Source organism: Microtus oregoni, unplaced genomic scaffold (genome assembly GCF_018167655.1).
Source record: "Microtus oregoni isolate MIOR12 unplaced genomic scaffold, Mior012 000023F_ref0000262, whole genome shotgun sequence".
Lineage (NCBI taxonomy): Eukaryota > Metazoa > Chordata > Mammalia > Rodentia > Cricetidae > Microtus > Microtus oregoni.
Window position 1 is genome coordinate 6370915 of NW_024543082.1, and position 20509 is coordinate 6391423.

General features: G+C 43.1%; 1 protein-coding gene across 1 annotated transcript in view; it reads right to left on the bottom strand.

The window, feature by feature from the left end:
- LOC121462057 (protein mono-ADP-ribosyltransferase PARP14-like) overlaps positions 1–20509 on the bottom strand; it is a 39129-nt gene that overhangs the window by 12029 nt on the left and 6591 nt on the right. Inside the window, exons 5-12 of the mRNA XM_041673478.1 lie at positions 18851–19087; positions 14713–16961; positions 10931–11170; positions 10162–10383; positions 5323–5377; positions 4618–4767; positions 4296–4358; positions 3792–3959 (exon numbers count right to left, since the gene is read on the bottom strand). Of these exons, the coding sequence (XP_041529412.1) occupies positions 3792–3959; positions 4296–4358; positions 4618–4767; positions 5323–5377; positions 10162–10383; positions 10931–11170; positions 14713–16961; positions 18851–19087 (3384 nt within the window). The remainder of the gene's footprint in view (positions 1–3791; positions 3960–4295; positions 4359–4617; positions 4768–5322; positions 5378–10161; positions 10384–10930; positions 11171–14712; positions 16962–18850; positions 19088–20509) is intronic.

Below are 20509 nucleotides of genomic sequence, written 5' to 3' on the forward strand. Positions count from 1 at the left end.
AAAGAAGCTAAGTAAGAAGGTGAACCAAAAGAAAAGCATATAGTTGTCCTCTTGGCTATGGGAAGTAGACAAAATTGCTGGGGAGAAAATTGAGATCTTGGTGGTGGGGTGGGATGGGGGTAAGGGGAGATGGGGAGAGAAAAGGGAGAAGGGGAGAATGGGGGGAACTTGGGGAAAAAGGAGGATTGGGATAAAGGAAGGTTGGATAAGGGAGCATGGAAGCACAATTCTTAGTTAAGGGAGCCACCTTAGGGTTGGCAAGAGACTTGAACCTAGAGTGGCTCCCAGATGCCCAAGGCGAGGTCCCCAGTTAGTTCCTTGGACAGCTGAGGATAGGAAACTGGAAATGACCCTATCCTTGAGCAATACTGACCAATATCTTGCATATCATCATAGAACCTTCATCTTGTGATGGATGGAGACAGAGACAGAGACCCACACTGGAGCACTGGACTGAGCTCCCAAGGTCCCAATGAGGAGCAGAAGGATGGAGATAATGAGCAAAGAAGTCGGGACCACGAGGGGAGCACCCACCCACTGAGACAGTGGAGCTGATCTATTGGGAGCTCACCAAGGCCAGCTGGACTGTGACTGAAAAAGCATGGGATAAAACTGGACTCTCTGAGCATGGCGAACAATGAGGGCTGATGAGAAGCCAAGGACAATGGCACGGGGTTTTGAACCTATGTAATGTGCTGGCTTTGTGGGAGCCTAGCCAGTTTGGATGTTCACTTTCCTAGAAATGGACGGAGGGGGGAGGACCTAGGTCTTACCACAGGGCAGGGAACCCTGACTGCTCTTTGGGCCGGAGAGGGAGGGGGAGAGGAGTGGGGGGAGGGGGAGATGGGTGGGAGGAGGGGGAGAAGGGTGGGAGGAGGGGGAGGGAAATGGGAGGCTGGGAGGAGGAGGAAATTTGTTTTTTTTTCTCCTTTTCTCAATAAAAAAAAAGTTAAAAAAAAACAACTCAAGTCCAAATGGATTAAAGACCTCAATATCAGTCCGAACACACTGAACCTGATAGAAGAGAAAGTGGGAAGTACCCTACAACAGATGGGCACAGGAGATTGCTTCCTATGTATAACACCAGCAACACAGACATTAAGGGCAACATTGAATAAATGGGACCTACTAAAACTGAGAAGCTTCTGTAAAGCAAAGGACACTGTTACTAAGACAAAAAGGCAACCTACTGACTGGGAGAAAATATTTACCAACCCCACAAGAGACAAAGATCTGATCTCCAAATATATAGAGAACTCAAGAAACTAGACTTTAAAATGCTAATTAACCCAATAAAAAAATGGGGCACTGAACTGAACAGAGAATTCTCAACAGAAGAAGTTCAAATGGCTAAAAGACACTTAAGGTCATGCTCAACTTCCTTAGCAATCAGGGAAATGCAAATCAAAACAACTTTGAGATTCCATCTTACACCTGTCAGAATGGCTAAAATCAAAAACAGCAATGATAGCCTTTGCTGGAGAGGCTGTGGAGGAAGGGGTACCCTCATCCATTGCTGGTGGGAATGCAATCTTGTGCAACCACTTTGGAAATCAGTGTTTCGGTTTCTCAGGAAATTAAGGATCAACCTACCCCTGGACCCAGCAATACCTCTCTTGGGAATATACCCAAGAGATGCCCTATCATATGACAAAAGCATTTGTTCAACTATGTTCATAGCAGTATTATTTGTAATAGCCAGAACCTGGAAACAACCTAGATGTCCTTCCATGGAAGAATGGATGAAGAAAGTGTGGAATATATACACAGTAGAGTACTACGCTGCAGTAAAAAACAATGACTTCTCGAATTTTGCATGCAAATGGATGGAAATAGAAAACACTATCCTGAGTGAGGTAACCCAGACCCAAAAAGATGAATATGGGATGTACTCACTCATAATTGGTTTCTAGCCATAAATAAGGGTCACGGAGTCTACAATTTGTGAACCTAAACAAGCTAAATAAGAAGGTGAACCCAAGGAAAATCATATAGTTATCCTCTTGCCTATGGGAAGTAGACAAAATTGCTGGGGAGAAAAGTGGGATCTTGGGGGTGTGGTGGGTTTGGGGTAAGGGGAGATGGGGAGAGAAAAGTGAGAAGGGGAGGATGGGGGAACTTGGGGAAACAGGATGATTGGGATAAAGGAAGGCTGGATAGGGGAGCACGGAAGCACAATTCTTAGTTAAGGGAGCCACCTTAGGGCTGGCAAGAGACTTGAACCTAGAGTGGCTCCCAGGAGCCTAAGGCGATGTCCCCAGTTAGTTCCTTGGGCCGATGAGGATAGGGAACCTGAAACGACCCTATCCTATAGCAATACTGACAAATATCTTGCATATCACCATAGAACCTTCATCTGGTGACGGATGGAGATAGAGACAGAGACAGAGACCCACACTGGAGCACTGGACTGAGCTCCCAATGTTCCAATGAGGAGCAGAAGGCGGGAGAACATGAGCAAGGAAGTCAGGACCACGAGGGGTGCACCCACCCACTGAGACAGTGGGGCTGATCTATTGGGAGCTCACCAAGGCCAGCTGGACTGTGACTGAAAAAGCATGGGATGAAACCAGACTCTCTGAACATGGCGAACAGTGAGGGCTGATGAGAAGCCAAGGAAAATGGCACAGGGTTTTGATCCTACTTTATGTTCTGGCTTTGTGGGAGCCTAGCCAGTTTGGATGGTCACCTTCCTAGACATGGACGGGGGAGGGGAGGGCATTGGACTTTCCACAGGGCAGGGAACCCTGACTGCTCTTTGGACTGGAGAGGGACCGGGAGAGGAGTGGGGGAGGGGGAGAAGGGTGGGAGGAGGGGGAGGGAAATGGGAGGCTGGGAGAAGCGGGAAACTTTTTTTTTCCTTTTCTCAATAAAAAAAAATAAGTTAGATCAATATGTAAGAGCTAGCCAATAAGAGACTGGAAGTAATGGGCCAGGCAGTGTAAAAGAATACAGTTTCCGTGTAATTATTTCGGGGTAAAGCTAGCCCGGTGGCGGAACGCAGCCCGCTGCTCATCACTCCAACCTTGAAAAAACAACATGGTCCTTAGAGAGACAATCTGAGCCTCTGATAGATTTTATGCATGTGTTGAGATTCTCCTAGCTATCTCTGGGGACCTGATTCAAACTAAGGTAATTCTAAGGCACCCAAAATTGTAAGATACTTGTTATAGTCTATAATTCTAAGCATATTAGTTATCCTGAGCCTCCAGGATGTCTTTCTTCCCCATACTCTGTACCATTTTTGCTGCCCAGAAGAATTCAAAGCAACCGCTGAGTAGATCCACTCCTGCTTTAACATGTTCCAGATCGTGTTTCTCAAGCCCTCAAACCCACTGCAAGGTAAGACTGTGGAATAGCCCAAAGTGAATGGTAGCTGCCAAAATCACATGACAGGCAGTGTAAAAGTTTCCTGGGAAAGCTGGTTTGATCAACTGAGAGCCCATCTGGATTATCCCTGTTAATGGCGCCTACCACTGGGGCAGGAAATTATAGCAGATGCCTTTGACTAACCTTGAAAACAACAATTGTGGGGACACAGTTCACTCCTCCTGCCTCTGTCCTTCCCATCATTGGGGCCACACGTGCACATAAATGCACCCTGCTCATTTTCTTCCTCCTTAAAGATCCCACAGGCTTTTTTCATTCCCTAGTGGATGGGGTGCCTTGGAGTGAGGAAACTGTCTACTCCTAGGAAAGGTGTCCCTGTCATCACCCAGACCCAGTGAGGACCAAATCCATGGGGAAGTAAACACTTTGTAATGGAGCCTTGGCAGCCTGTGGCTACATACCTGTGCCAATGGCTGGTAGGCAAATGGATGTGTATTTCCTTTGTTCACATTCTTCTAAAACACAGGAAACTGATCTCTTCACATCATTCCCACCAACAACGTGAATAATACTCTTGCATCTCAGTGATCCACCTTCAGTAACTATGTACTCATTGTTGTTGTGCTGAGCTGTGAAACATGAGCAGATTCAGAGTCAGATGCTGACTTGTGCTTGGAGAAATCAAGATGTCTGATTTCATGAGGAAACATTTTATGAATTAAAAGTTCATGAAATACTACATATGAAATATCTTTCTACTTTTAAATTTCGTTCATATGAAATTATTTCATAAAACATAATCTTAAAATGAATACATGGGTCTCAAAACAAAACAAAACCAAAAAAAAAATGATTAATACATTGTCTTCTCAGCCCAATACCCTTTTTTGGGTTTCCTCACTGCCTCCCATAGTCAATCTTTCACTTACAATCTGGCTTCAAGAAGAAGCAGCAGCATTCCTTACCCAAGACAGAATATTCCTTTTCAACACTTGGTCCTGCCCCTTCAAAAATTGCTTTGGAGACTCCTACATGAGAAAATCAAGATGGTGACCTGACCCGAAAGATGCCTTCATGTCTCAACATACCCCAACATAGAGCAGTAAGGACAGAGGAGACATTTTCAAAAATGTTGCTAGTTGTAAGAAAGCCCACTGAATTAACTTTAAAGATGTTAGTTAACAAGAACAAGCCCAAGTCAGCAAACCATTTTGTCTATATAAACATTTCTTTATAGGATCTACCACACTGATTCTTGCGTGAGACAGAATCTATCTCACTAAGTACCTGATTTGAGAATAAACTTATTTGATGTTGAATTGACAATCACATCTGCCGCTTCTTTGGTGATGTCCCCCGTGGCCACTTGGAAGAGGATCGGGCCAATGTTCATTTCGTGTACTCCTAACGTAGGGCTGGAGAGACTCCCATAAAACCCTGCCAAGAGAAAATAAAAGACAGAATTAGGCACCAAGTCATCAGAAGCAAGAATAGCTGAGGTTGCAGGCTGCTCCATCACTGTATTGGCTGCCATTTACTGTGGCTCTGGCTCTGAGCTGGGACAGAAGTATAGTTTGAATTCGGGAGATTGGGGCCATCCTAGGCAACGTGGCAAAACCTTGCTTCATAACAAAGCTCCAGTGAACTCCAAACAAGATGAACTCAGAAACAGAAAGCCACATGTGACAGAGAAGTAAGTGTTGGCTTGCATAGTCTCTTAAAGCCATGTCACATGATCCATTGGAGTTGGTATTCTCATCAAGTAATTAAAAAATCCACTGTACAGATAATTTAATTAGACCCAACTTTTCCTTTTATGCTAAGTCATGCCAGTGTCTTTTATACTCATACGCATGGAATATCCTTTAATTTTCATTTAATAAGTTCCATAGTTTTACTTATCAGAGAAATGACCACTATCATCATTTCCCTGTCATTGAACAGTTACTTGGTAACAATAAATCACAGGTCAACTTAAACACTTTACTGTACCTTGGGTGTCACTTGGATTTCCATGACTTCTTTTGTCAAATTCGTCTGAAAATGCCTGGAAACACAAACACAGTTTTAACCATTATACTCCCTATGCAATCAGTGAGTTTGCGTCCTGGGAGCTTCTAATTCTGTATGCACACGTGTAGTGATATGTATAGTAAAGCTGTTGTGCCTGGCTTTGAATGACATGTTTCAGCAAAGCCTCACTAGGTTTGTTTTGGTTGGTAGAGGCTGAGAATTTGTTTTGAGACTGTTTAAACCTTGAAGGAATGTTGTCTCATTGGAGACTCTGTACTTGGTGCAGAGTTATATAGTTACTTGAATGAAGTAACTAGAGTGAACTACTGTGATCTGGGTGTCAATCTCTTCTATAAGGCTGAACCCCTCTGCTTACTCAGAAATTGAAGACTTGGCATCTTGGCATCTTGGTGAGCTTCTCTTTCTACTGTGGCACCTATGTCAGGATTCAAACAATGTATATACACATGATTGGAAAACAGGAGCCCTCAAACAGTAGTATTTAATTTAGTTCATTATTTTAAAGTTATAAAAAATATACTATTGGCTGGGTGGTGTTGTTTTATGTCTTTATTATATTTAAGTGTATTAATGGTGTCAGTGGAGACTAATCTTTTTCATAGATCTACACAGTATTCTATGTATTAAAGAAAATAAGACCATTTGGGCACTGGTACATGCCTTTAATCTCAGCACTCAGGAGGCAGAGGAAACAGGATCCAGGAGTAAGGGTCAGCCTGGTCTACAGAGTTCCAGGACAGAACAGTCAGGGTTACACAGAGAAACCCTGTCTCAAAAAAACAGAGAGAGGGAGAGAGAAAGAGAGAGAACACGCAACTGTTTCGGGAGGTCCTTCTGCTCCTCCAGCCAATAGCCACTGAGATACCAGCCCATTGGGGCGAGGTCTCTCTCCCTTTAAAAAAGCGGCTACTTCCCAACTACTCTCTTTCTTCCATTTTTTACTTTTAAGAACTTTAACTTTTAGCTTGCATATATTTTTAACACACTGTAAATCATTTAAACATTTTCTTTGACTTTGAATCTTTCTTTTACTGTATATGTCTCTTTTTTGACCACATGAGTCTTTAATTTACCAAGCAATATTGGTAGGACTAAAGCTGTTGCTTTGGCAGCTGGTTCCAGCCCATTCCTTAGCTTTCCAGCCTTGTGGCGGAGGTACTGGCTGTAGCCATCTTTATTGCCAAAAGTCTATGGTGTTTCAAGGTCCCTGTCAGCAAGTAAGCTGCAGCATTATGTCTACAGACAACACACAAGTCCTCTATCTGTAGTCGGCCCTCCTGCCTCAAACTTGAAGAGAGTTGTTGGGTGTGGTAGTACACACCTTTAATCCCAACACTTGGGAGGCAGAGGGAGATTGACCTCTGTGACTTCTAGGTGTGGTAGCACACGCCTTTATTCCCAATACCTGGGAGGCAGAGACAAGCAGATCTCTGAGAATTCAAGGACAGCCTGGTCTACAGAGTTATTCCAGGACAAAGATATACAGAGATTATAAAATAAAAGAAAAAAATAAATGAAATAGAGGTTAAAATAAAGCGCACAAAGATGGAAAATACACAGAGAATTTTGATACTGTATGCTATTATGCTCTCTTTGAGTTGTTTGAATGCTGAGGAAAGAGCAACTGCTGCTAAAAGATATTTGTTTATAAATGCTGCTGAACTAATCCAACATAGATGTTTTGAAAATACCTTGACTTCAGAATTTGGATCTAAGGATACGATACTTTGGAAAAGAAATTCTTCTTTTGTTTTCACAGACGATGACACCCTGTGGATTGCTTCCATCCCAACATGGTATGATAGACTACGCCCACCTGAAGGGTTGCTGTGAACACCTTCAAAAAATCACTTCACTCAACTGCTGACTGAGATGAATCTAGCACACAGATTGTACCCTAAAAGACCTGATTAACAGCACCCCTATTCAGCAGGAAGCAGTTTGGAGAGAAAAAACTGTGCCCATGTTCCTAAATATTGCTTATAAATGTTCTTTTACATTTAAAGGGGGATATGATATAGGTATGAATAATTTGCATTTATATGGATTTTGCTTTAGTGATTTAAATTTAAGGTCAATTTTGTTATATGTATATGTATTTCTGATCTTGATTAAGATATTGTAATTGTGTAGTTCCTTTAAAAATGTAATGTATAATTAGGAAATATAGGTTGCTAAAAGATAATCATCAATAATAGTAAAGCTTGTAGTCATGTTAGTTAGATTTTCTAGAGATATAGATATATTTCAGTTAGATAGGCATTCTTCATATCTTTCAAAGACTGCAGAATATGAATAACTTAGGGTTTTTCATGACAATGAGACACGTCTGCTCCTGGTAGCACCAATCTACTTCAAGAGGAAGATGGGCATCAAAGAGGTTCCTTATGGAGTTTGATAGCCATTTGGGCAAGAAACTGCTCTTGCCTGGACTGTTGCATAAACTGGACACAAAGAACCCACAGAGAGAGGACTGCTGAACTTGCCTAAAGGTGAGATTGTCTTTCAGGGTTCCTGATTCATTAAAGAGTCTGCGAGACATTCTGCAGGACACAGCAGATAGTGACTGAACTGCCTTTGAAATTTCCTGCTTCATTGAAATGTCTGCTGGAAAATTTGGGCCTGTAGGCCGAAGATGGATGCCCCAACAGTACAGAGGAACTTTGGGTGACTGTCCAGGCAGCGAGATGTCTCTGTGATTTCTAGAGTTTTGTAAGTTGCTTACTTCTCATTTACTTAGGTAATATTATATCCTTCTGGAGTCTTTGATGGAGTTGAAGAATAGATAGATAGTTATAGTTATAGTTATAATTTTCCTTAGTTATTATAAAGATAAAATAGATGTAAATATTGTAATTTTTACTTGGTAACTGTTTTGTTATACATAATTTTGCTATGTTAAAGTTAAAGCCTTTCCTTTTTGTTTAAACAGAAAAAGGAGAAATGATGGAGGAAGGTCATTGGTTAATTATAATAAAGAAACTGCTTGGCCCTCATAGGTTAAAACATAGGTGGAAGGAGTAAACAGAACAGAATGCTGGGAGGAAGAGGAAGTGAGCTCAGAGGCCATGCTCCCCTCTCCCGGGCAGATACCATGAAGCAAGCTGCCAGGTCAGACATGCTGAATCTTTCCCGGTAAGACTGATGCTACACAGATTATTAGAGATGGGTTGATCAGGATATGAGAATTAGCCTGTAAAGGCTAGAGTTAATGGGCCAAACAGTGTTTAAAAGAATACAGTTTGTGTGTTGTTATTTCAGGTTTAAAGCTAGCCAGGTGGCCAGGGGCTGAGGCGGCAGGAACACAGCCCTCAGCTCCTACAACAGAACGCAACACATCCCAAATAAAAATTGGGAGACTCAAGTCTATTATACAGGATTCATCCCTAGTCATGCAGACATTCATATCACCGCAGAATCTCAGCACCTCCACCTCCTGTTCATATTGTGTACAGAAATCTAAACTTCTAAAGTAGTTATGACTTCTAGAAAGGAGAGCATGTGCTACAGCAATGTCCCTATCACCTTACACCATAATGTCACAGCTAAGCTATTTAAAAGTATCAACAGCTGGGAAAATGCATACATACTTACAATCTCAGTGTTCTGGAGGCTGATGCAGGAGGAGAGTATGAACAGTCTGGACTACTTAGAAGGAACCTGTCTAACAAAAGCCTAAGCAAACAAACAAACCTTACCATATTTGTACAATCCAAGCTAAAAGATTTGGGAGCTTAGCCTGACCAACTAGAATGTAGGTTCCCTGTGGTTGCTTCCATGAATTTAAAGATAATGTCTAGATCTGGATAATAATGAAGCAGGACCTAAAAATTCCAACAGCCCCATCCACAGGTATCTGTGTGCTGTCACCTTACTGTGACATTGTGGAAACTGTTCTAACACTAAGGTCACATACTCTACTGGATTACAAAGACATGGAGAACAGAAATCAGGTCTTAGAATCAGACCACATTGCCGTAGCTGATGTGACACACTGTGACCGAGGATGAGTCTAGTATTTCTGGTCCAAGTGTCCTAAGTCACATGGGGACGTGTTCAAGCCAAATCCTTCACTCATGATTAATTACATTTCCAGAATGGTGGCTGGAATCACCTGCATCCCATCCCAGAATTTTAGATGATAATGTTATAACTGTGCCCTGATATTATGCATTAATATTTCTATGTTTATATGAGAAGCAACCACATAGGCTGAAAAAACAGTGGGTATTACACTGTGTGAGCCTTACTTATCTGATTCTGATTCAGACATAAGGATGGAGAGATGGAGAGACATTCATGAGACAGCTGTAACCTCACACATTAACTCTATCATTGACGACATAAAGGAATGACTGCATTTCAAGGTGTGTTTTAGTTGTAAGATTATGTTCAAAATGAATTGGTGAATTGTTTAGAGACAGAATCATGTGTCAACATTACATGTGAGAAGATCAAACTCCCAGCCACAGAGCAATAGCAGTTGAATAATAGATAGAACTTCATTGGCTTGGTTTATGGACTTTTGTATATGCTTTAAACTTTTGTGAATAAGAAGTTTTCTTTCTTTTTCTTTTCTTTTCTTTCTTTTTTTAAGCTTCCATTGTGGACTAAGCGTTTTTTTTCTTCTGTATCTATTTTTTTCTTGAAATTTGCCATGGCATATATAACCAGTCAGCACACTCTCCTGCACTGAAAACACATGAAATAAACCTCCTATGAGACCAAGAAGACATAGAAGAACTCAGGTTCCGAACTGGAGTTGGAAAACAGATCAGAAGCAAACCGAGTCTGTACCTGAATGCTTTCGACGTCTTTCGGGTGGAGCAGAAAATGAACTTCTTGTAAAGTTTTTGGGTGGTTTGTGCTACTAAATTTAAGCACTTCTGAAATTATTAATTTAGCAAATTCACATTTAGGAAACCCCAGATTTCCTGTTCCTATTGCTGGAAATCCAATTGATTGCAGAGAGAGTGCCTCGGCAGTTCCTAGACAGTCTCTGATGATGTTTTTCATGATCTGAAAAACACAAAGCACTTCCTTAAATGTCTTCTTTAGAAATGGGGAACCCTAAAAAGTAAGCACTCAGCAGCTTGTCCTGGGAGCACTGTCCACTCTATTGTGCTTTCAACAAAAGTTAGCAGCAGTGTGAGGGGGAAACTGCGGAGAAGAAATGAGAAAGAGAACGTGGACACCCTTACAAGAGCACAGACTCACTCCACCATAAGCAAAGAGGGGAAGCCACAGCCGTCCCAGTCTATCACTGTCTCCCAGCTTCAAGCCCTCACCTTACCTTTCCTCAATAAATGTAGTATATTCCCCCAACCCTTCCCTGACCATCAGTAACTGCTGAGCACAATAACTAACTTACATGTCTAACTATGACCTATATGAACTATGACCTACAAGAAGTCATCTACAACTGAAAAGAAATGGTCATGCTATGGAACTTGCCAAACTCATGATTCTGTCCCAGAAAAGAAGCAGACAGAGATTAGCTGTGGTGTGCTGTAGAGGAGTCCGGAGAGCTACCCCATGTCCTGGAGAATGTAAAGCTGGGTCCTACCTTCAGTGACCATGCACTGTTGTTGACTTTCCACTGTGGAACGACCACATGAAATACGTGGTGGCAGTTCAGGTTACAGCCACTGGTTTGTAGGATTGTGCCTGCCTTGATAGAGACCCCTTGTCCTGCTTCATTCAGTTCCTTCTGGAGTTCTGGCCCGGCCTTTTCCAGTAAGGCCTGAGAAAAGGTTCCTTTGTTGAGTGAAAGATCCAAGGGAACAGAGTTGACAACGACATGGGTCTTAAAGACAAAACCAAACATGCTTTTCAAATTCTTAGTAAAGGCATTCATAAACCATGAGTACGTTTGAGCCACTGTGTTTGACAAAAGGAAGACAACAGTTGTTTGTACATTTTGTGATTAATGTTCAGAGAAACAAAACTCATAAAAGTCAGAGAGGAAACAATTCAAACATCCATTGTTTGGGTAAAACAAATGTATCTTCATCTAATAGGATATTATACAGCCACTAATGGGATTTAATACTGATATATGCAGTACAGGTGACTACTGAAAGAATTCCCATCCTTGAAAGAGACAGGTCATAAAAGACACAAATATATGATTTCATTTATATGAAATCTCAAGAACAGGTGAATCTATATCCAGGTGTGGTGGCACAAACCTTTAATCCCAGCAATCAGGAGACAGAGGCAGGTGAATCTCTGTGAGTTCAAAGCCAGCTTGGTCCACATTGCAAGTTCCAGAACACCAGAGCTGTGTGGTAAGACCCGGTTTCAAAATGAAAATTAAAAATCAAACAACAACAGAGAAGATTAGATGTTCTCTATAGCTAGGAAGGTGGGGTGAGCAGGTGCATAAATTAAGAGCAACTGCTAATGGGCACAAATTTCTTTCTGGTGGGATTAGAGTGCACTGCAGTTAGATTACAAGTATGGTTGATTGTGGTTTCAAACACACACACACACACACATACATACACACACACACACACACACACAAACTCATGTTTACACTGCAAGAATTATTCCTACATGAGCCCCAACACTGAGACCTTCCATGTTCATTTTTACTGAATATACAGAAAACCACTGATGCGCCCACTCAAAGTGTGAACTCTAAGTTATAGAACACTGTTTTAAGAAAAAAGCCATCAATATACAACTGTTAAAATGATGTTTAGCTTTTCTCAGCTTAGCCTGTGAGAACATGCTGCAGCAGCATGTCCAGGTTAAAATGTCCATTTTTGGGGCTGGGGCGATGGCCCAGGAGGTAAGTGCACTGGTTGCTCTTCCAGAAGACCCGGGTTCAATTCCCAGCACCCACATGGCAGCTAACAACTGTCAGTAACTCCAGTTCCAGGGGATATGATGCTCTCATATAGACCAACTTTCAGGCAAAACACCAATGTACATGAAATAAAGATATTTTTTTTTAAGTTTCAGTTGTATCACTGCTGATCACAACATATCAAGAACTGTTCTTGATGAATATTTAGAGACACTTTCTCTTGAAAACAATTCAATCTTGAAACCAATTCAAAGCAAGACAGGGGTACAGCATCTAGTTCATGCCATCGATTATCATAGCCAGCACATCCATCCACCTGTTTGCCATTTAAAGGTTGTAGGGACAAGTGACACCCAATGGTGATAATTTAGGACTTTGATCTTGGTCTTTAAACAAAGCTTTCAAGGTTTGGGTAAAATTTCACTGTAGAGATTGTAAAGATGGCTCAGCAGTTAAGAGCATTTGCTCTTCTTCCAGAGGATGCAGGTTCAGTTCCCAGCATACATGCATGTGGCTCACAACCACCTGGAGTTCACCTCCAAAGAATCTGACACTGCCTTCTGGCCTCAGGACATCCACACACATGTGACATTCTGATGTAGGAGTGTCTTCTATCTATCTGTTGCTTTCATTGGTTAATTAATAAAGAAAACTGCTTGGCCTCATAGGTCAGAACATAGGTAGGTGGAGAAGACAGAACAGAATGCTAGGAGGAAGAAGGCGGTGAGTCAGTCACCATGCTTCCCCTACCCAAAACACACGGTGGTTAGAATCTTCCTGATAGGCCACCACTTTGTGGTGGTACACAGATTATTAGAAATGGGTTAATCAAGATGTGAAAGTTAGCCAATAAGAGGCTAGAACTAATGGGCCAGGCAGTGTTTAAATGTATACAGTTTCCATGTAATTATTCTGGTGCTAAGCTAGCCGTGCAAGAGCTGGGCAGGATGAAAAGCAGGCCTGCTCACCTCCATCACTATAACATTCACTCACTCGGTCACAAACACATACACATAAATTTAAAAAAATGACAGAAATAGATTTTTAACAAATTTTCTCTGTATTATGATGTTTGTTTTCTTTGTGTTGTTGTAATAGCTTTCTTCTCTACTTTTTTTTATAAACAAGGTCTTATAGAGTACAGGCTTGCCTCAAATTCACTGTGTAGCCAAGGATAGTGTTGAATTTGAATTTCTGATCCTGCTCCCTCCATCTGCCTAATGTTTCTTATACAGACAAGTGCCTCCACACTATGTTTATGCAGTGCTAAGGGAATCCAGAACTTCATGCCTGCTAGGCAAATGCTCTTTCAACTGAGTCTCAACTAAGCATTTGTCTTAAAAGCAGAACAAAATGCTCAGACCTAAGTGACATAAAGGGCAGATTTCCAACTCTGAGCCTAATACCACCCCCTGCCCCCAAAGCAGACAGAAGAGTGAGGCAGACATTCCCAGGAGGACGCAGCTACAATCATGCAGAGCTACATGCAGCTACTGGTCAGGAAGAAGGTACTAGCCTGCCGTGCTTCAGATAGCTACAGTTCCAATGAATAGAGCCTGTGTTTAAAGGGTATTAAATACTTTTCAGGAAGAAGGGTGGGACAACAGGTCTCATTATGTAGCCCTGGATGGACTGTAATTCTATGTGAACCAGGCTTGACTTAAACTCACAGACATTTGCCTGCCTCTGTCTTACAAGTGCAAAAATTAAAACCATGTGCTACACACACACACAGAGAGATATACACACACAATCTGGGGCTGAAGGATGAAACAGAGAGAGAGAGAGAGAGAGAGAGAGAGAGAGAAGGAGAGAGAGAGAGAGAGAGAGAGAGAGAGAGAGAAGAAAAAGAGGAGGAGGAGAAGGAAGAGGAGGAGGAGGAGCAGTGGTTGGTCATACCTCTATCACCAGTGTGTGTGTGCGTGTGTGTGTGTGTGTGTGTGTGTGTGTGTGTGTGTGCGCGTGTGTAGGACTGAGATAGGAGGATTACTAGGACATTAGTTTCCTGCAACAAATCCACAAAACGACAATTGTCCTTACATGACTCCCAACATCTGGCCCTTCCTCCTGACCACTCCTTCCACAGGACCCACAGATGGGTTCTGGGAACTGAGCTCCCTCGTCCACTCCAGCACCCAAGGTCACCCTGACTCGTGTCATTGGTTAAATTCCTATCCTCTGCATTCCCCATGCTCTGCCACACCTGTAACTGACAGAAGCCAGCACTAGATGGAGCACACTCGACAGATGGGAAATGATGAAGATGAGGAGAGCCGTGCAGTGTCCCCTACTATGGACCACAGTTACTGGGATGTAGTGACCCATCCCAGAGCCCTTCAGATCCTTACAGACACACCATCTCTACTCCTAAGTGATTTGGGAAGAAGTCCAGTGTCCATGGAAAATGTTTGAAGGCCCGAGTAGGAGGATTTTCCTCAGTCTTTCTCTCCACCCTGTCTTCCTTTGGTCCTCAATAAACCTGGCAGATGCTAGTGACCTCACAGAACATTGTTGGTGACAGGGACACTCACCTTGGCATTCTGCACACCTTCTTCCACCAACCGGATTTTCAGGCCTTCTGGGGACACCAGCCCATAGTCTTGTGCCTGCAGTTTCTGTGGCGTTTTCCCAGGTGGCACTAATTCTAAAGCTTGTAAACCGGAAGGGGAAGCTGTGTGGGAGAGGGTGGCTTTATATGTAGTTTCTACAGCTTTAGCAAAGGCCGTGGCAACCTTTGCAGATATGTCCACCAGATAAATCTTTTTCAAGGTGCGCCTGTCTGGCTGGCGTTGGAAGTTGTCTTTGATGGCAGAAACAATGGTGGCCACACACAGGTTTAAGGGAAAGCCAAAGATTCCAGAGCTGATAGCTGGCATGGCTATGGATTGACACTTGACCTCCTCAGCTAAGGTGAGACTTCGTTCAACAGCTCTCTTCAACAGGCTCACGCACTCCTGGGCCTTATTTCCATCCCACCGAGGCCCTACTGCATGGACGACATGACGGCAAGGGAGCTTGCCTGGTTTTGAGATAACGGCATTGCCAGTTAGGACCATGCCACCCTTTCTCACTATTTTGTCACATTCTGCTTGAAGTTCAGGGCCAGCTGCATTTGAAAGAGCGAGGGCCAGACCTTTAAGGTGTTTTAGATGCTCGTTTGCTGCATTCACGACCACATCGGCAGGAAACCGAGACAGGTCTCCCTGCTGTACAATCAGCGTGACTCCAGGGGCTATGTCCTTCTGTAAAAGGCACTTCTGCCCTTTAAGGCTGCCTTTGTCCTTCTCTGCTCCCTCCTGGAGCTCAATGATGCATCCATACAGGCGTTTGATCTCACATTTGTAATAGGATGCTTTGTCCTGGAAGAAGTACCTAGCACCAGGCTTATCAATCTGGAACCTTTTAATGCAGACTGAATCCCGGATTTGCTTGACCATGTCCATGCACTCTAGAACTTTACTCTTGGAGCCAGTTAGTAAAATGCCTTTTGGTTCGTCTTCCAGCTTAAAACGTGCCTGCACATTGGCCTTTCTTATCTTTGGCCAGAACAGATTCTTATCTGCCCTTAAATACTCGATAATCAACAGTGGTTCTATTTCTACCAGTCTTTCAATTTTCATGGTGCTCTCCAAGAACTCAAAAAGTTGGCCATGGATTTCATTCACTTCTTTCACACAGCCTGCAATGATGACCTCCGCTGGGGTTCCTGAAGTTAATTCATTCTTTATCATAATGCTTGCTCTGGAGGAGTGTCTCTTTTGCAGAGGGTAAATTTTATTTCTCCACACATTGCCTCTAAAAACTTCCTTGTCCTCAACTTCAAAGAGCTTGTAACTTAAAGCGTTGAGCAATTTCTTCTCTGCTTCTGCCAGGGCTCTGAAAGAACAGGCCATCAAAAGAAGAGCTGTACCATTCAGTTCATACGTGGCAAGAATTTTCTGTGCCTCAAAAAGAGTCTTGGAGAATTCCTGACTGTCTACTTGCTGCAGAAACATGAAGACTTCAGAAGGAATCGGGACGTCTTTCTGAGCCATAGAATACACCTTTTCCTTGATGTCACACTTTACTTTATACACATCTGCACGGAATCCCTTAAAGCACAGGTGCTGAGTGGCAGCATCGTAATGAATCTCCACCTCTGGGTTCTCTTTCCGCAGATCATCCAGGAAACCACTCTGATGCAAAAGAAAATGTTTCCCCGGAGAAATGGCCACGTTCTCCTTCAGACTCTGCTCCTCCTTTCGGACCTTCTCCGTGGTGCTGTCTATTAACTCCTTGATTTTCTGGCCGATGTCTTGGACATCTTCTGATTTCCCGGCTAAGGTGAGACTCTCCTTATCAAACTCAATGAGAACCCTGTCATCTCCTACCTCATGCTGTAGGATGTCCCACACTGGCGGATACACTTCAAACACCTTAACTTCGTACTTAGCCTTGATGTCAGACAGCACCTTGGAGGCGTCTCTCTGCCAGGTCTTGATGCTTGGTCTGTGACTGACTAAGGAGGCAGCAGGTCTGACGGTCACTGTGCTGTTGATGTCAGACCATGTTAGCTCGCAGTGACAGCTTCTCATTTGGTCATTTATCTCCTCAATCAGATGATTATTTTTTTGAAAAAACTTCCACAAGGGAAGGTCCAGTGACTCTTGGAAAGATGCTGGAAGCTTGACCAGTGGCTTCTCCTTGCCATACAAGGCTGTGCCCAGAGAAGGATAATAGGGGAAGACAGATAGTGGCCTCCTGTTGAAACTGTGCTTCTTGGCCAGAATGGCGCCTAACACTTTAAAAACAAAATAAGGAAACAAACAAATAAATAAATAAATTACAGTAATCTCAATATCATGCATTTCCAAAGACACAAAACAAAAAAAAAATTTTTAGAGGGCAAAAGTCTCTGCTGTTTGTAGAACTCAAAGGTGGCATTCTCCCGTGTGCTCAGCTGTAGACTGATGCTAACCACAACAAGACAGACTCCATTTAGGGCTATGATGACTTTATACCCAAATTTCTCTACACTGAAATCATGCTAGAATCTATCGTTTTTCTGATGTCACTGATGTATGTGGCATGATAAGAAACAGCCACAAATTTGGACACAAGCATGGGGTTGGCGTTTGTACCAACACAAGGAATAGTTTAAGGGCTGTAGCGATGTCACATTAGTTAAGAGCCCTAGGCTGCTCTTCTGAAAGACCCGAGTTCAATTCCTAGCACCCACACAGCAGCTACAATTGTCTGTAACTCTTGTTCCAGGGGATTCAACACCCTCACATGGATGTACTTGCAGACAAGTACCAATGCACATAAATTTAAAAATAAATAAATAAATAATAAAAATGTTTTAATCATCCGGAAAGGTTATGCTGCATCCATCCCTTACTGTAGAGTCCCAGAATTTAACTTCTATTGGTAACTTCATTTCACAGGAGAAGATAATTCTACCAGCACTCTGTGTCACTTTCTCAAGGGCTTTACATGAATTTCCTGTGTTTGCTCTTGACAGTGGCCTTTGGGTAGAGATTCCATTATACCCATAGATAGAGGTGAGAAAGCTGAGGCTGGGGAAAGTCAGGGTTCTATAAACCAAAGAAAGTATCTGAGCTAATTGCCAGTGCGAGTCAACCCGGATACCATGGTCTTGTTCCTATACCAAATCAAAATCATCCTCACAGTCATTGGAGAGTCCAGCCCCAGAGGTCACAATTTAGTAAAGCCTTCCCCATTATATCTCCCGGTCACCACGTGTACCAAGAAAGCCACCACAACCCACCCCTGACTGAATGCTCACGTTCTCTCTCTTTCTCCAGGACTCTGCTCACTTTGTTTTAGCTATTGCACAAGTGCAAGTAGTATCAGCATGGAAATTAGAATCAATCCTACAACTTGGATTTAAATGGCACCCATGGCAGAAGCATGCTAAAACGTAATACCCTGGTGAAGGACTCCGTCCTAGGGCAGGTATCAGGCCTGAGGGAAGGAATGTGACTTTCAGAGGCCCAACCTCCCACAGGGTCCAGATGGGGGGGACAGCCTGAGTGACCTCCAGCTCAGACTCAGCACCCCCTTAGGCCAAGCACTGCTGAGGGACTGTTTCCTTTCCTCCTACAGCATCCTCTGAGGTAACTCCAACACTACCTCTAGAGATGAGAAAACAGAAGGTTTGAGGACTCACAAAGGTCAGCATGCCAGTGACCTCCAGTCAGGATTGTAACTCAAGTCTGTCAAACTCAAGAACCACTAATGATGTCATCAACAACAGGACTTCCATCTCCTCCCCAGGTTACGAGAAATCTCCATTATCCCGTCTCAGGACAGGGACAGCACAGGGGGAACAGGAACGCTTTCTAGAACTGTACATGCTTCTGAGTCCATCTCTCCCTAAACTTGTTGATTAGAGAATCAATGCAGGGACATAAAACACAGATCTATGGCTGTGAGTACGGCCTGTCAACGTTCCTAGAATGGCGACATTCAGTCACAGGCCGGACTCCTCAGAGACTCTCCCTGTCTCTCATGAGCTTGTGCTGCTTCTCCAGAGCCTGCCTTGCTGCCCTTGTTCTGCACCAAATCCAGATGAATGAGAGATTGGTGCCATTTCTGACAGATTAAGGAATGGCTGAAATGGCCAACCATCCAGGTCTTCCTGGGTGGCAGGCCAAGACACATTACCTTTGCTGTCTGAAAACTCAACCAGCGCCGAGCTCTCTTCTGGGAAACACTCAACCTGGGTGACTCTTCCACCCCCATTGAAAGGGTTTTCAAAGTAGAGCTGTAGCTGGTAGTCATCTATCCCAGGAGGCAGGTTTTCCACCCTAACTACATTTGTTGTTTCCAGAAGTCTCGGGGCAAGCTGTAGCTCTCCGTTCAAATGGTGACCGACACAATCACTAATAAATTTTTTGGTATCTACAAAACAAATACAAAATGAGAAAATTTTGATGACATCTCTATATGGTATGAAAGAAATGTCTTTGCTAAAACCCAGAATGGTGAACTATCCAGTTACTGTATTTTCTGCTACTGAGCTGTTCTTTGGCCATGGACAACCCTCCTGAGCACACTCCTTACAATGCCACCCCTCTCCCCAATTTCTCAAGACCATTTATGCACATTATGGCAGCAGGTAGGAGCCCACATCTACAGCCAGGCTCCTGACTCCAAGCACACATCAAAGCAGCACTTTCAGTTTTATTTTTATGTTTCCTTGAAAAACTAGTCATGAGTCAGGTATTGGTAATCATGCCTTTAACCTCAGCACTTCAGAAGCAGAGACAAGCAGATCTCTGTGAGTTTAAGGGCAACCTTGTTTACAGTGGTAGTTTCAGCACTGCCAAGGATAAACAAAGAAACCCTGGCTCAAAAACCTGAAACTAAAAAAAGAAAAGCCAACAACAAAAGAAAACCAATTAGTCATGTTTTTGAAGTTCCTTTTGTACTTGTATATACAACTGCCTGTTGTCTGCAATGCCCATGTCTGCAATGCCCGTGTCTGCAATGCTCGTGTCTGCAATGCCCATTTCTGCAATGCCCATGACTACAAGGTCCAGTCTCCAATATGGAAGACAGAGATATTTTTGTATTATTGTAATGATAAGAATCAAATTATGCCATGCTCCCCAAATAGGGCTATGTCTACATCCCTCCCTCCTCTATTTTTTCAGTGGATCCTATTTATTTTCATGAATCAGCCTAATTATCTCTTCTAAATTATCAGCATAGGTGATGGGTCTGTCACGTGCCAATTATTGTGCCTGGATCTGAGAAATAAATACAAGTCCTTGCTTGTATATCACTGGGAAGATATGGATCTTGAGCACAGTTGAATTGCCTTTTCGAGCTCCAATAAGGAACAGATAAAACGAAACTGAAACTTGGACAGTATATGGTCTATATATGGTCTCTAATTTGAACACTAAAGAGGGGGTTGCTAACAGATAAGAGGAGGGAGCAGTGCCAGTATGAACAAGCGTGGTGTCCTGTGGAGATGGTCAGGTGACACTGCTGGAGGACACACTCAGGTGGGGACAACTATGCACAGTCCTGTCTCCACCCCTCTCAGGTTACTACACCTGGGAGACAGCCTCTCTTTCATCTCCATTATCAATGACACACATGCCTCCCTTCTCCTCCCAGACTGAGTTCTTCTAGAGAGGGAGCTATGATTTTAGTCATCTTTGTGCCACAGCCCATAGACCAGTACCTGGCCCACAACAGTGGCCATAGTTTAGAAGGAAACTGTCCCTGAGGCCCATGTGTTAAAGTCTTAGTCCCAGGTGCTATGGGAAGTAGTGGATCCTTTAACAAGTGAGGCCTGTGGGAAATGTCCCA